This window comes from Zerene cesonia, chromosome 28 (genome assembly GCF_012273895.1).
Source record: "Zerene cesonia ecotype Mississippi chromosome 28, Zerene_cesonia_1.1, whole genome shotgun sequence".
Classification (NCBI taxonomy): Eukaryota; Metazoa; Arthropoda; class Insecta; order Lepidoptera; family Pieridae; genus Zerene; species Zerene cesonia.
Window position 1 is genome coordinate 3,324,637 of NC_052129.1, and position 17,399 is coordinate 3,342,035.

Below are 17,399 nucleotides of genomic sequence, written 5' to 3' on the forward strand. Positions count from 1 at the left end.
TAGCTTGTTACCTACAGGGTTTAAATGTTATTTAGCAATAAGTACATTTACTTGAAACTATCGTTAGATACCTCGTAGGATACAATTGACCTTATATATTTACTACTTGTAGGAGAATACCAGTTACAACTTTAAGGATGAATTAAAGTATGGTTATTAATTTAAATACTAAGTTTTTAACTTAATAGATAACAATTCACTGATATTCCTAAGACTCGTATATATATATAAGTACCTAGACAGGTTACGTTATAATTTCTTCATCATTACCACTTCAAAATTTGAAGTAGGTACTTCGAAGTACCATCTGAAGTGCAAATGAGACTTCTTAATACCAGGAATTCATAATTTTTTTATGTTTTATTAATTTATTTGAAGAAACATGTAGTACCTATAGTTAAAAGATATTAAATAACATAAAGGTGAGGCTTTTCTTTTTATTAATATTGAATAGCATCGGTACCTTTCTTAACTTTAAATTTGACTTTCTATAGATAATTCTCAGTCAATTAGATCATAACTTATCCACCTACTAATAAAGTGAAATCCCGTGTTCCCCAGTGGGGTATGGGGCAAATTATATATATTTTCACTAACGAATTTTCTATGTAGACAAGCAGGTGATCCGCTATCTATGTCCTGCCTTACCAATATAACTATTAAAAGTGGGTTATCTGATAAAACTTTTCTTTTATTTCGACGTCTAAAAGCAAGATTACCTTCTCCTCAGTCAATGAGGGGTGTTTAAATAATTTATACTTTATATAACTGTGTGCCATTGTGATGTTAAAGATAATCGAGTCAGTACTCAGTAGTAGACATTATATCTCCAAGAATGTTGGTCCTACGATAGCAACAGTTATATATATAAACGACATGACTGGCGAGGGGTGCACAAGGTCCCCTCCCAATTAAATGTTGACGTGAAATGTCTGTCTAATATATATAAACGATCAGAAGTAACTGAAACTAATATGCTGTTTATTTAGCAACGGTATTCGTTTGTGACACTTGGTGCATGATTTCCTATAAATTGTAACTCCCGTTAAAGAAATTATGATTTATTAGCTGCGTCCCGCGGTTTTACCCTCGTAAGTCCGTATATCGGGATAAGAAGCTGCCTTTATGTTATTCAAGTTGTCTAGCTATCTACGTACCAAATTTCATTGCAATCGGTTCAATAGTTTTTGCGTGATAGAGTAACAAACACACACACATCCTTACAAACTTTCGCCTTTATAATATTAGTAGGATATAAATACTAATTGCTATTCTTTTTTAAAATCCTTTTATTAGTTCAACCTGTATGTTTGTACTCTGTATACGAAAAAAATTATTTCAACCTGGTGATTGCATCATTAAAGCGTGTTTTATGCCTTTAATCGAACTATCAATACTCAAACATATATAAGATCAAAGTGTGGAAAACTACTTCCGTATATTAACATTTTTGTATCTGCCAACCATTGCGTATAAGACGTTAACTAACCGAGTGTTGTTACTTAATGAAATCTTATAACTTTATAGTGATGATAGTTATAAAACTTAAGAAATGTAAATAGTGCAAATCATGAAAGAAGTTTCAAGTAAATTTCAGTTTGTTTCCCTTCTGACCAATATACGTACAAAACTTACACCTACTTAAACATGGACACAAGGAATTATTGTCCACGTGCGCCATTCAAAGCAAATAAAGAAAGCAAATATATAATATACAGATTAGAAATCTATTGCAAAGTGATTCGAAACATTTGCTCTATCCTTTTGCAAATATTTTTGAAAAAGTTAAAATTTAGAGGTAGCCGATTTGCTTTTTGTTGAAGATAATAAGTACCGATATTTGAAATACGGTGAATATAATATTATTATACTATAATAGTAATAATATCTAATAAATACTAAAGGATATTTAAGTCGCAATTTTATGAAAGCCCGTATGATGCTTTTACTAATATAAAATATAATATTGAAAAGTTATGTTGTTACATATAAAGTATTATTTTATTGTAAATTAAAAGAGTACGTTTGTTTGTTTGAACGTGCTCATCTTATGAAAAAGTGAACTCATTTTAAAAAATTTTTCGCCGCTAGATTTGTTGGACTTTTTATGTATAATTCGGTAGGTTTGAGCACCTATGCTGAACTAATTAAAACTTACTCCCTAAGAGGTTAAGGTATCCTGATAGAACAGCGTGTGCGGGGTCAGCTAGGGTATGTATAAAAATCTCCATTACAAACAGTAATTGGTACACGAGTATGTGTGGCAGCTAACGTGCGATGTAATGTAATTGGCGCTGGCAGGGGCTGCGCATCGCTAACTGTGTCAAGTTCAATACTGAGATGGGTCGAAGACCTTCACACAAGGTTGAGTATGTGTGAATTTGTTATACCTGCACACTGGTCTATGGGAGATAATTTGATAGAATTGATATCGGAAGAGAGCCTTTTGGTACAGTTTAATTTAATGTTTATTTAAGGCATGTTTGCATGAAATGATTTTACTTCTTTTTATATAAAAATGCTTTACAATGATAATAGACAATATCTTTATGCGTAAGAAACTATCGCAGCAACTATTGTTGGAAGCGAAAGTTCAGTTCCAACAAGAGCACAGAGTCAACAGAGAAACCGTCCGCGACGCTGGACGTAGCTGGACACGCTTCTAGAGTGTATTGTATACTGTCAATATGGTGACTTGGAACTGTCAGAACTTATTTTTATTTAGAAAATATTTATATTAGGAAAAGTGTAATTTACATGATAATAATGTGTGTTTCCTTTTGCCTGTTTTTACAAGTTTTATAAATATTTTCAGCTTTATTGTGAATTAGAATATTAAGAATTAGAATAATAGAATAGGAATGCTGAAGACTCTGTTGGATACTTTTCCAGAATACAGGTTTCATTCATTTCGTTCGATTAGAAACCTTTGTATTAATTTTAGTAGTCATTTGTATATTTATGAGGAATTTCAAACGATTTATAGCATAATCTAGGGATATATTTGATGGAATTTGAAAGAATCCCTATAAGAACCGTGAACAAATTAATAACGAAGTACTATAATAACTGAGAGTTTGATTTTGTAGGAAAATCGCGTAAAGCCTATAACACTTTTTGAACAATATTTAATAAATTAACAATAATTAAAGAAAGCCGGCCACTTCATGGATAGAAACAGCTGTTCATACCAACCCATGTAGGGTACCTACATATAGGTACCTATAACATATTAATATAACGAGTTGTCACTAAAGACAGGTCATTTACCTCGTGCAACTCCACTGTGTATATAAATAATAAATATTATTACATGCGTCATTTATCTCAGAAATACTCGCATAGGTATTCCCCTCGCTTTTGAAACTTGGTTAAGTTACGTGTTCTTTATTTTACCTTTAAGGAGTCCGCCCACACTTAAGATAGACGAGTTTATTAATTATTCAACCTCGTATTGTCAATTTGACCTCAACATGCTCGTTTTTGTTACGATAATCGGTAACTGTCTGAATCAACGCTAATATTCTAAGGAGGAATCTTAAGTATTTTTGTATGTTTGTAACGTTTATATACACATTATCACTACAAAGTATAAAAAAAGTTGTTTTCTCTGTTCCTATGTCCCTATGTATGCTTAAATCTTGAAAACTACGCAATGGATATTTATGTTTTTTTTAAACAGATAGTGATTCAAGAGGAAGGTTTATATTTAAAATTTTTATATTTTTTTTTGTTCAATGGGAGCAAAACCAAGGGCGGAAGCCTAGTTTATTTATAATATTATGCAATATTATATTGAATATGCTTGTTCCATAGAACTATGTTTGTGGCAGACCTAGTGAAAGTGCGGTTTAGCGAAGGCCTATTCATATGAACAGGTTTAATAATATTCATTGTAAAAACATCTGTTTATAGCTTATTGTTATAAGCCCAGAGATTTCTGTATTATAGTTCATCTATTGAGAAAGACAGCTTATATAGGTATAAATTATTTCGTCACACTACCATGCGGAGCATTGAAGAATATTGTTACCATAATCATTTTTAGCAAAAACCCTTTCAAATGATAAAATAATCATAAAAATTGCTTCACCCAGTAAAAAGCTATGAGGTAACATATACAAAAATAACAGTTCAATTGATAGTCTTTTCGTGTATACTGAACACATAAAATATGTAATTTTCATATCTTATGTATTTTGTATACATATGCAAAAATAAGTAACTGCTGCAGATATTACGAAACACCAAACAAGATACAATCTTTATTATTCTACAGGTGTACATCATGACAAACACGTATTAACACCGTAATTACTGCAATTTTATTCCCATTAAACCTAATAATTTCTTTGTTCACAACGCTGAAGTTGTACTGACATTTTTGGGGTCAAACTTAGTGATTCACATTAAATACTTACAATCCGACTTTGCACCATTCGTTATAATCACAATACTGTTTGAAGTTTAACGATTCAATAAATTATAAATGTAAATATAGTTCATAATGACGAATTTATTTGTTAAATATCACTTGTGTGCTGACTAGATAAAACTCTTTGTTTCCCTAAAAATGCAAACTGTAAAATTTTCTCTGAGACGTAATCGATGAAAGTAAACTGAATGTTGATGAACTGAAGAAGCTGTCATTCGTTAAAATACTTAGGTTACATTAAACATATTAAAGGAAAATATAATTTCCCTATTGAATAAGGACAAAAGTCCTCGTTTATGTAAATGTATAATTTTGAAATTAGAATATTTATTACTCTACATTTATTTCTAGTTCTAAAGTGGAAAAATTTTCCCGTTTGTTGGCGCAATTAAAAAGTCGTCTATCGCAATTGGAATTAAAAAAATCAACAACACAGCTGATGAATTCTTTATCACTGTTTACACAACACTGGATTGTGTTGATATTGAACGTAGGCAACTCTAGTTTACTTCGCGTGAAATAAATGTAACGATGAATGAATGAAATTCAAATATTCTGTTAAAATACAGGATAATGATGGGATTAAAATCGAATTTACCGGAAAATTGAAAATAAAGTACTTAATTTTTTGTTTTATTTTAGTATAGAAGTCGGATTTCAATAAAAAAAATTGGGAATTCGAGACAGGAGCAACGTACAGTAAATGAATTACATTTTTAATTTATGTGCACATTACGAAATGAAGAAAACATCGCGAGAAAACCGTCATGCCGAACAATTAAAAGTTCGAAAACGTGTGACATCCGCCATTCGGCCAGCGTGGTGGATAGTGGCATGAACCCTCATCGGGGGCCTGTGTATCTGCAGTAGGAATATGTATGAGCTGAAAGTTATGATGATTATGATGTTCAATGCGAAAATAACTAAAGTGTCCATCTGTTTGTTTTTATGTCATCACAACAGAGTCCTTGAATAGATTTTAAATATTGTTACAAAGTGAGATCGATGGCACCTCGATTGTTTTTTGTTTCAAGAAACATCCTGTAAAATGTTTTGCCGGGAAAACAAGTATATAACAAGTATAGAGAGTATTCGTAGAATATAAAATAACGCCCTTCACGTTTTAGATAACAAATCAAGTACATTATTAATAGCAAAACTTCGTTAGGACGACTTTAATAAATTAAATCGTTACCACAAGTATATTTGATTCAGAGTATTAAATGACTGTGCGTCAACGGAACCAAAAATGAATGTAATTTCATAAGTATTCTTGTCTGCATACTTCTTTATTAGAAGAACATTAATAATTAATTAGTGATTTAACGATACATGAGTTCATGATATAGTTAGTTAACATAGTACAGCAGACAGCTGCACTTGAAACAAATTTATCATAACGTCAATTTCATCAATACTAAAGTCTAATAATAATGCTAATCGCTAGCTTTTCTATTTGGGATACGTCATCTGCGCAAAAACCGGTAACTACCTTTTCTGTTTTGATCTAAGTCATCATCTTTTGTATGTAAATTTATCCAAATTAATTTTTAGCCGTTGTACTAGTTTAGTTATTGTGTTGTTGTTATACACTAGGCAGTCGTCACACACAAACCCAAGGTTTTCTGAATATAGGATACTAGTAGCAAGTGCATTTCTTTCATTCGCCTCGAAAATTCCCCTCCGTTTTAATATAACTTATCAATAAAAAATCTGGGAAAGATCTACTCGACAAATGTCAAACTCAGATTCATCGTGGAAACTGGGGTGTAACGATTTTTTCTATCTATAATGTATATCATCTAACCAATATTAAGTAAATATAAACTAACTTTTGTAAAATGTTAAAGTTTTGAATGATTATTAATAAGTGTCGTTAAATAACAATCATCTAGCTCTTTTTTCTAAGAATTAAAATATCGGCTAATCACAAGTGTAATTAAACTAAATTATCATCTTACCTACTTGCTTGTAAATGTAGGGTTACTGTCCATTTTTAAGCCTCTAGTATTATCTGTTAAAATTATTTGAAATTTTAAAATTTTCAAAGCCTGCATGAAGTAATACTGGACTATGCATGTGCAAAACGGTACTTACAGGCACAGGTAGCTCCTTACTATACCGTAATATATCTGGCCTGACAACTTTTGATTTTAGACAATATGTATGTTGTATTTTCTATCTACCTAATGACTTCATTTCTCCTTTAAACAAAAACTAAAACTAATTTAAAAAAAAATCGTTTTGAACGTACGTTTCGCCTGTGTTGATTATATTTAGTTCAGATATCCGATTTACAACCTAATAAATAAACATGTTTACCTGTATGTTTGTCTATATCGCCGTCACAACTCACAATATGCATTAACAATCACAGTACCATTGTCACGTCTCAAAGCGATTCGCGTAACATCGACAAGCGTCAATGGTAACGTACAGCTTGCAACTGAATTATGTTACCTTTTGAGTGTGAGCTGAGCCATTCAGGTGATAAAACATTTTAATTTAGGCAGCAGTTCTTTTGCTTGCTTTATTCAAACACAGGCGTGTTTAGTAATTGTCTCCTTTTTTGTCAGGTTTTATGTTCCTCTTCCTTAAGTGGATTCAGGTGTTGAAATCTCGCTGATTTCACCTAAATTGCTTCACCGTGGAAGAAGAAATTTCTAAGTACAAACAAAAATGCGAATTATAATCTCACGTTGTAAATTATGTAAACAAAGAAGATATAAACTTTTTATACACCGATATTTGGTTATATATGACTTAATATCGACCTACATGGTTTTCATTTTAATTTTGAAGGTCTCGAGTCCGGTTTTATGCATCCTCAATGAGTTTCAATCTTTTGAAAGCCAACTTTACCAAAACTACAGTTGCACGCGCAAATACAGTTTAACTTCACATAATTAGAGAAGTAACATAAGCCTCAAGATTTCTTCCCAACTCAATCTATAATATGATAATATCTATCAGAAATAAGTAGGTACGGAGCCAGGTTTTAGATAGAAAGAGACGAAGACAGTGTGCTTCGTCTCTTATTTTTTCTGATTTAAAATAGACAAGCGAATGCTCATTATATCTGCTCCCTAATAAATTACTTTGATATGTAGGGCATTATTAGGGTATATTAAAACAGAATAAGATCAATTCAAATGAGTCCACATGGGAGGCACCAGCTTTTAAATAAAATAAGAATCACAAAAATCGTGTGATCCAGTAAAAAGTTATGAGGTACCAAACACAAAAAGCACAGCCGAATTGATAATTAATCTCCTCCTTTTTTAAAAGTTGGTTGAATACAATCGTTCCTCTAATGAACGTAACTAGAGCGTGCGTAGTTACTTAAGAGCCTTCTTGCGTATTCGGACTCGCTGCTTCCAAGGAGCTCCGCAAAAGCCTTTTGTGCTCTAGCGAAGTTTAATAGCTATTAGCTGTTTTTGTAAATTTTTAGTTATTGGTCCTTGCTCGATATTATAATTGTGTAAAAAATAATGCTCTCATTCTGGTTTTAGCTCTTTTTTTGTTTGGGGTACACCTTTGATCAACAGTCGCCATTGTTGTTTGAGGCTTTAAACTTAATTAAACTCATAAAAAAATATCTTAATTTTGCTATCATAATTTCCGTTCGCTCTGAATAGCATGTAAAACAAGTACTTTACAATGTTTGTAATATACGAGACATTAGTATCTCGGCTCAGGCCAATAAACGATTCGACACAAGATAACTCCTGCAAAACATTGTACGACACCGTTACAAATTTAGCTCGTTTTTGCAGAAAACATTTTGTATGCATACTGTTGTTTTATTACGAATGAGTCACCAACTCCCCAAGTTCTCTCCCAAGATTGTAGTACCTACTATACTCTCAGAAATAATACGTATATAATATATTTAAACGTTATATGTAGTGCAAAAATATATGGGCGTCACAAAATCCCCCTAAAACAATAATATTATTTACATTTTACATGATATTCACCAGTGCCGTCACAAAACAAGTACATACCACTGGTACAGGTAGGTACGTTCTCATATATCTAAACTAATTGTGACCCGCGGTTGCACACGTGAACGGATCGACAGAGAAAAGCAAATAGTACGAAAGCTAGGTACAGCACCGGCAAATATAATCAAGATTAATTGTTTAGGAGTTCTCGCATGGTACTCTTTCATAGATCCATCATCAGAAACTTTATGCAATATAATTGGGATACAGGACAAGTTTAGTTCACAAGCACGATAGCATAATTTGTAAAAAAACTAGTTATTTGAAAAATGTTAAAAACTGGAATTGACAGGAATCGTGACCAACACTTTAGCATATCTTTTATTAAACACAATATCATATTATTATTGTAATCCTTTACAGATGTACATGTATTGATGTCAGCCAACATTGCGAAACTATTGGACACAAAAGTAATCATTGTCGTTACAACACCTTGATTAGCTGATAATATGAAGTGGTCTTTGCATATTAAAAAATACTTATTGGAGATACCTTATTGTTTGCTTAAGTGATGTGTTTTAAGATGAACAAAAAAACAACCTTTTATTTTTATTAATAAATATATTGTTCTATTAAAAGCATGTATTCCTTATTTTACGACTTTAAACGCGTAGGTATATATCGTCAACCACATATTTTAGAACTACAAAAAACAAAAATCCTACATAGAAACCTCTGTTGTATTTTAAATCTATCCAATGACATCTAATTTGATTAAATATTACATGTATAAAATTGGGTGCCACGGGTGGTGATGATGTCCACTTCTACTCCTTTTTATCAATTGTAAAATTTAGCCTATTAGTTAAATCTAATACGTATAGCATTATGTTTTCTGTGCTTCCAAACATTGTTTTAGGGTCTATAAAACATCCTGATTGCAGTGCAATTATTCTTAAAAAAACATATTTATGCAGAGAAATTGTCTAGTTACTGTTTAATTATACGTTTGTTGTTGTATATTCTCTTTTATAATATCAGCCTTGGTATTAATTTCCACTGTTAGGTATATTATAAATTATTTGATATTTTTTTTATTTACCTCAAAGAACGAACATAATTCAATTACCAGTAATTTAAAGGAAATCGAAAAAGAAGCATCGAAAATTGTCCACATCACGCACATTCAATCCGATGAACCCTTATGCCTTAAAAACTAAGAATTTTGTGAACGTTTAATTTATCGACCCATTTTTTAGCGTGGTAGAGAGCTAAATTCTCCTGGAACTCATTGATTTCTATATAAATATTTCTAGATTTAATATGTCCACAATAATATTATAAAGATGAAACTTTTGTATTTTTGTATATTTGTAACGTTTTTACTGAATTACTACTGTACTGATTTCAAAAATTCTATCAGCATTAGAAAGCTGCAACATCATTGAGCGAAGAACATAGGCTATATACTTACGGAAACAGTTAGTTATTTAAAAAGTGAAAAATGTTCCAAGAGATTATGTTTAAGCCGTTAATAATTAAGTTAAGGCGGTAATATTGTCAACAGAAGTCATAATCTTTAACTTTCACCTTTGATTTGGTTTCATACAATCTAGATGGGGAAGACCCAAATGTATTCTTATCTGTAATATTAATTTTCCCTCTTACAACAATTATCATCAACTTCGCAACTGTTTACATAGTCTATTATATTTTAAATTATCGTCAAATACTTCAATAAAACTTATATTGCTAAAAAAACTTGATGAATTTACACAGACTGTGCTTATTTATGCACAAGAAAAAGCAGGATAGAGTAAAGAAAGTATTTTCTTGTGTTTTATTTTACGCGCGTATTATACATTTAGAAATTAAATACTTTTTAACGGATTTATTCATTATTAGTGTATTTAACTAGACTAGACGCTCGTCCTGGCGCCTTCCTAAAAAGATTCCTATTTCTATCTTTCTAAGATTCCTATTTTATACCAAGGGAGCATTTATTCGGAATTAAAAAGTATCCTATCATCCAAGTTAGCTCATACTCTGTCTGTATAACAGATATCATCAAAATCCGTTCAGTAGTTTCAGCGTGATTTACGGACAAACATCCAAACAAACAAACTTTCACATTTATAACATTAGTGTTATAGTGTGATTACACATGTTGCGTGTTAGTGCTCGAGTTATCAAGGGAAATTTGTGGGGATAACGAATACACAAAAACCATAAAATAATATCAATATGTTACAACTTGAAAGAAAGAAAAACAAACAGACAAGCGTACTTAATGCATTCTTAATATTTTTAAGCAATTAAGATTATGTTTTAGCCATGAATTTATTGTCCTTTTAAAAAAACGAAAAGGAATATGTCATTTATGTGGGAGTCGAGCACATTGTGGCACGAATTGGGCCAGCTCGCACCGGTGAAGTACTATATCCCCACAGAAAACCGGAGTGAAATAATAGCATACTACGTATCGTACGGTGAGTTGGGGAGTCGGAGGCCCATTTCCTTTTCCTGATCCAACTTTAGTTCTTTTTAATAGTTGGGAAATCTTCCATAGATTTAGACGGCTGAAGGGGAAGAGGCCGTGGATATCGTATGAAATTCGTCCGCGACTCATGAATGTTCATAGGCGGTGGTGATCGCTTATCAACACGTGATCCACCAGCTTAGTTACTATACCCGCTATCACATAAAATTTATCCCATTTTAGAATCTGGGTTTAATCTGAGTTTCATCTGCCTCACCAGGAACGTCGGAGAACTTTTTTTAAATTATATTTAATTATTTGATAATAGAAACGAAAAATAGACAGGGCTTTCATTAGCCTTCTAATCATCCTTTCTTAATATTATAAAGGTGTAGGTGTGAATGGGGAAATTATAGTGATTATTTTCAAGTTAGTAACTTTTAACCGTGTTATTCCTTTGGGAGGTTCCTTCGCCCTTATGGGTGGCCTCCGACAACCAACAATAAAACTAGAAAATTCATTATATAATTCATTTATTTAAATTGTATAGTATTCACATTGTCGCTACGAGTTTCAACACGTGAAACAGCAGCTTTAGATACAAAATGAGAACACAATGTTACAAAATAACTAGGGTATAAGAGAAATGCAGCGGTCGAACGAAAGCTATATAATAATAGTAACTAGACTTTTGCTATATGTAAACTGTGATATAGCAAATTTAACTTATAATTAATTAAATGTACTTGGCAGTAGCGATGCGAGACTTTCAACGAAAAATTATTTTAATACTGTTCAATGCCAAGTGGAGACCGGAGCGACTGTGGCGCCATCTGAGTGAACCATCGCCTTTACATTCGCTATAGAGTTCCGCTCGAATCGTTTGTACTTAACTAACTGGATATATTTTCTTGTCGATAGAGTTTAATGGCGGCGGACATTCCCTACTCTAAGACGTTGAACATTTATATCTAAAAGTTACAGAAAAAGAATTGTCAAATGGCAAGAGTAGATCATTGGACGGAATACGCAAGCAGAGACATGACAAAGTGGTAGATAAAAAAGTATTTGAGTCGTAAATATAATAATACAAATAAAAATCCAAACTTATACGTGAGATAATTAATTCATATTACAATTTACAAAAGTTATTTACATGTTTCCATACTCCACGTTGCAAACAAAACGCTATTCAGATGAATCACTCCAGATGTCGCTGCAGTCTTGCCAATAAGTTTTCGAAAACTACCGTCATTTATTGATCGGCTACAAACCGCAATCAACCAGCATTCCAGTTAAAATAAGCTATAGTAATTGACTATATACCTTAAACAGCTATCTGGGTAAAAAATAAACTAGAATCGCCACCTGTCTGTACTTAAACGAGTTTATTTGACCACTACAATCTATTGAGCATAATAAACGAAAGGCAGTCAAATCTAAATGATAGCCGAAAATGCTACGTTGAGTATAGTGTCACTGTCAATTTTAAAAACACGCGATTAGTCATAAATCTCGAAAACGACTCCCATTAACCGCATATTATATTTACGAAAATTACCAATGATAGAAATTTAAAGTTATTTTTAAATCTAAATGATCACAGTACATTTTAATTTACTAGTAGATTAGAATTACCATTTATACACACATCCAATCAGTTAAACACTTTTATTTGGTTAATAGCTTCTTGAATGTTCTATTAAACGTAAAATAAATGTCTTCATACTGATTGTGCGCACTTGTATTGCGAAATATTCGAAGGACCAAAATCATAAAAAAAAAACAATAATATAAATGCAAAATAAAACTCCAATATGAAACACTTTCAAAAATTCCTTGACCGCTTTGTTCTTTTCATTTTCAACACTGGTAATTTTCGCCTCACTAAATCTCGCATATACAAAATCACAATAATCGTGTGCATTTCATTTAAAAACTATTATTACTATGTAATCACATACATAATGAAAAAGAAATCAACTACAAACTAAACGAAAATAAAAATGCATTACGATTATACAGATAACAGTAGGCCTTTGCAATTGGTACAATTATCATAGGAAGACAAATTAAGCAATAAAAAAAAATTATATTTATGTCAAACATATTGCACGGGGTTGAAGCACTTTTATTGATAAAAGATCTCAATATATCCGACATAATATGACGGCGCATTGCAAGAACATAACAATAGCTTTATATACCTACTGATTATTCTGTCTATTTCTATCTATTTTTATCATTTTTAGCAACGCCGTTCCGCCATATTATGGAACTATCATGCAATGAAATACAAAATAGGGACAAAACCTGTTTAAACATCACTTAATTATAATTGCACGAGTAAACTCAACATAAAATCAATTATTGTTCATTTCACGTTTGTTCATGCATTGATATGTTTGACTGTACATTAAAAAAGGAACATTTTGTTATGATAAATAAAATGCCGTTTATGTACTAATTATATATCTGGTTCAAATTATTTCAAAACTTTTTTCTCGTAGGACAGTCTGCTTTTTAATAAAGGCGTAACGCGTAACCTTACGGGTTCATATCAACAAATGTTAGTTATAATTTCAAAACAGTCCAAACCAGAACAGATTCCATTTAACACATATATTTGATAAACAATGGCCGACATAAATAAAATACTCGTCTACAATCCACTGTATACAACATTAAAATCACAACTATGCCTATTCACAAACAAAATCGCTTAGCTCCTTAACTAGAAGGCCTTGTATCTATCTACCCTTATATCCATTAAGAATTCCAATAATAAGGTCACCGTTTCACTATGAAATACAGCGAAATACATCACTTGGATATAACTACACGAAGTCGAGTTATAAAATTAAAATTAAAACATTTTTGATTCAGTAGAAAATTGTTTAGTCACACACATTAATAGTTCACTTAAACTAATGTTTCGAGAGATAATTTTTATTAACTATATATAAAAAGTGATCGCTTTGTCGCACTCGATTTTTAATTTTAAATTCTGTTAAAATCTTGCGTATCATCGGTGCAAGATTCTAAGAATTCATTTGTACGTGAAGCGTGAAGCTGGGAAAAATTAAACTCTCGAAAGTTTTCAAGTCGTTCGGTTTGTTTAAAGAGTATCCTTAAACAGTGGTCGAGGTTCCTAACACTAAACCAGACTTAGCAGGCACTAATAACGACACAATGTCCTTACGTTACATGTATAATACATAGAAAACAGTAAAACACGATAGGTTACTCGCACAATTCCACTAAATTTTTTCGTATTTATTTACGTTTCATTTCGTAGTCTTTATTTTATTTATTGAGATCAATTTTGCCACTACGCACTAGATTCTTTTTAACGCACGCCGCCAAGCGAAAATGTCTCGCGGCCGCTCGTAGCCGCCGTTGCCGTGGAACGGGAAGTCGCAAAACAAACTAGATTATTCTCGAGTCCAAAAAGGACAAAAGGTATAATTAGCTACACTAAATTTATCTTTTCTACTGCGAATAATGTAGTCTGTTTTATAATTTCACGTTTGGTGTTACACAAGGAGTACACTATTAATAGGAACATGTAAATAATTATACCTACAACGAGTACAATTTCACAGAACAGTCGAATCGAATGTGAATTGTGACAAATATATATATAATGTTAACAATATTTTTATATCATTCGACCGATGAGGTGCAACAATACAATTCGATGTATGTTTCAGCTTATAAAATGAACATTACACGAGTATTAAACGATACAAAAGGTCTACATAAAGTAGTATTTTTTTTTTAAATCGACATCAAAACAAAAGCACGGCAACGTGACACGAAGAAATGCGCGCGGAATTCAAACTTTCACATCACTATCACTGTTCGGTCGATAGATGGCGCTGTTCTCAAAGCGAGCGGGTCGGTCAGTTCACACGCTCACTTCGTAGATGGCGCTGAGCGCAAACGGGCGGGTCGGTAATCACACGAGGTGGTCGCGCTCGTCGAGCGACGCGTCAGAGTCGCGCTCGGCGCGCAGCTCCCGCTCGAGGTCGAGGCTGCGCCGCTCGAGGTCGAGCCGCGCGGGGCCCGCCGCCGCGCGCCGCGGCGCCTCTAGCGACGACACCTGAAACACACCAACTGTTATTAGTCGGTCAGCTGCCGTCGGATCGCGGGGCGCGTTCACATACACGTCGCTGGAATATTTCAATTCGCTTAGTTTGGGCAAAATCCCGTCGTACGAGAGAGGACACTTGATATGGTGTTGAGTACGCCCACCGTACGCAAGTCAGACGCCCAGCCGAGCTTTTAAAACAAAGCTCTTGCGCATAATATGATTTTAAACTGCTGATGCGATAATATGTACATCAAATGTTGCAGAAAGACACAGGAAATATAAAATTTAAGAAAAGCAAGACTAATTTTGAATTGAAATATTCCAGCTAATGAAAAAAGGGGGAAAACCAGACCAATACGACAATACAGGACAGAAGTGTGTGGGAGAATCTAAAAACGTAATTAAATATAGTAACTTAGTGCATTGAATCTATTATTAAAAAAAGTAGTCATGCTCACAGACAACACATTTAGGATAATGAAACATTGAAATTCATACATCAAAATAAGTTGAAAGAATTCAGAAAAATATAATCTTTTAAAAAACATACCTCATCTTCCTCTTTACCTCGTTTATTATCATAATAGTAATGAATTATGTAAGAAATTCAGAAAATTTTATTACAGATTTTTGTAGGTACCAATAACTCCTTTTAAATATATATTGCTGATAAAATTTTGAAAAATAAATGATATACTTAAATTAGAAAAAGTACTGTTTATGTTGTCAGTTTTTGATCTTTTCAGTTAATTCTTGAAAGATGAATTTGTGAATTAGTTATTGCACAAGATGTTGTTGCATTGTGTACTTATGTGATGATATTACGTTATTATTACGTATGTGGTGGTAAAGGTTTGTGTGTGTATCTGGTCGTGTCCACGTGTAAATGTGCGTGTGCATGTGTAAGTGTGTGTGTTTTCTTGTATATGCGGTGTACATATATGTCCGTGGCCGTGTTTGTATGTGCGAGTATGGATGCCTCACCTTCGCCAGGCGGCGCGCGGATGGCGGGCGCTAGGAGGGCGCGGGCAGGTGCGGCAGCTTGCCCGCCGCCCAATAGCGGCTGGCGACCCCCGCCCCACTGCCCGCGCCGCCCCCGCTCACCCCGCCGACCCCGCTGATCCCCCCCACGCTGCCCACCACCCCGCTCACCCCGCCGCTTTCCTCTGATAGTGCCGCTTGCAGTTTCGCTTCTGAAATTTATTCGTATATGGTTATTTTATTCGAAAACAAAGTAGAAAACATCTGATCCCAATCCGATAACTTAATAGACATCAACCCAGCTATGCAGTCAATTCAATCCAGGATATATTAAAAACAGCAGACAGTAGGTTTTAAATAGGGTATCCGTTATGTCACATTTCATAGCTTCAAAGAAAATATTACCTATATTAAGTTTGTTAACGTTTTCAAAAACAATAAATGAATTTTAATTAAACAGCACAGCCTTGTAGCCTACACGTCTCACGCGAACATAAGGGCGCATCATACTCACTGGCGACTTGCGACGCGTTGAATGTGACGGGCGTGCGCGCGAGCGGCGTGCGCAGCGACCCGCCGCGCGCGCCCCCCGCGCCCGCGCCCGCGCCGCTCCCGCTACTCGACTGCGCAACACACACACGCACATTGTAAACACACGCCTCATCGGGCAACACGTACACACTCTATAACGTAAGTACAATAAACAAGTTCTGTTCTGTTCTATATTTATTGTAATTGAGCGAGAGATTGCGTTAGGGGTAGATCGTGTGAACGTGCGGGGGGGGTGAGGAGTGACGATTATATAAGAAACTAGCGGTCCGCCCCGGCCTCGCCTATGGTATATAGTCAATAGCCTTCCTCAATAAATGTAACACTGAAAGAATTTTCCGTGTGGTAATCGGGCCAGTAATTTATGAGATTACCGCGTTCAAACAAAGAAACTAACTAACTCTACAGCCTTATGATATTAATATAAATATATGTGATCACTTATTCTTGAACCAATGGCGGCTGTACACGTAGCGATTTACTTATGCGAATCACATATTTGTTTGAAAACATATTCCAACACACGTAAGAACATGTAAGTTTATATTTGAACAAGTATGTAGCTATTTGTAGGGCTACCATTAACTTAATATAAATAAACACATCCTTCTTAGAACATACAGTGTCTTTAAGATTCATATATTAACATTAATATCATGAAACAAATAAATTTCGATAGCCAAAGCTCATCAAATCTATTTGGCAACTATGTAACTTATATATAAGAATTTTATTTTTAATTATTATTTATAAAACAATAGATATTTAATACGCTGACACACAACCTTAAATAAACCATGAACCAAAAATCATGTAAAAACAGAATTGCTTTGTAAAAACAAAAAATAACTCGCCACATAAAAATAAATAAATTAAACATAAAATGCTCAATTTGTGGGTTGATTTACA

The 17,399-nt window shown here is 33.5% G+C and overlaps 2 protein-coding genes and 1 long non-coding RNA gene across 3 annotated transcripts in view; all 3 read right to left on the minus strand.

The window, feature by feature from the left end:
* LOC119837570 (probable cation-transporting ATPase 13A3) overlaps positions 1–6,886 on the minus strand; it is a 27,781-nt gene extending 20,895 nt beyond the window's left edge. The window contains exon 1 of the mRNA XM_038363196.1: positions 6,758–6,886. The gene's annotated coding sequence lies outside the window, so the exon portion shown is untranslated. The remainder of the gene's footprint in view (positions 1–6,757) is intronic.
* Positions 6,887–11,380: 4,494 nt separating this feature from the next.
* Positions 11,381–16,078, minus strand: LOC119837538. The gene is made up of 2 exons (XR_005288153.1): positions 15,945–16,078; positions 11,381–14,969 (listed from the first exon to the last, which is right to left on the minus strand). It is a non-coding gene; the product is annotated as an uncharacterized LOC119837538 (long non-coding RNA).
* A 10-nt stretch (positions 16,079–16,088) lies between these two features.
* Positions 16,089–17,399, minus strand: part of LOC119837695 (dual specificity tyrosine-phosphorylation-regulated kinase 2) — a gene marked incomplete at its 3' end in the record, with an annotated part of 115,560 nt that continues 114,249 nt past the window's right edge. The window contains exons 6-7 of the mRNA XM_038363426.1: positions 16,456–16,564; positions 16,089–16,153 (exon numbers count right to left, since the gene is read on the minus strand). Of these exons, the coding sequence (XP_038219354.1) occupies positions 16,089–16,153; positions 16,456–16,564 (174 nt within the window). The remainder of the gene's footprint in view (positions 16,154–16,455; positions 16,565–17,399) is intronic.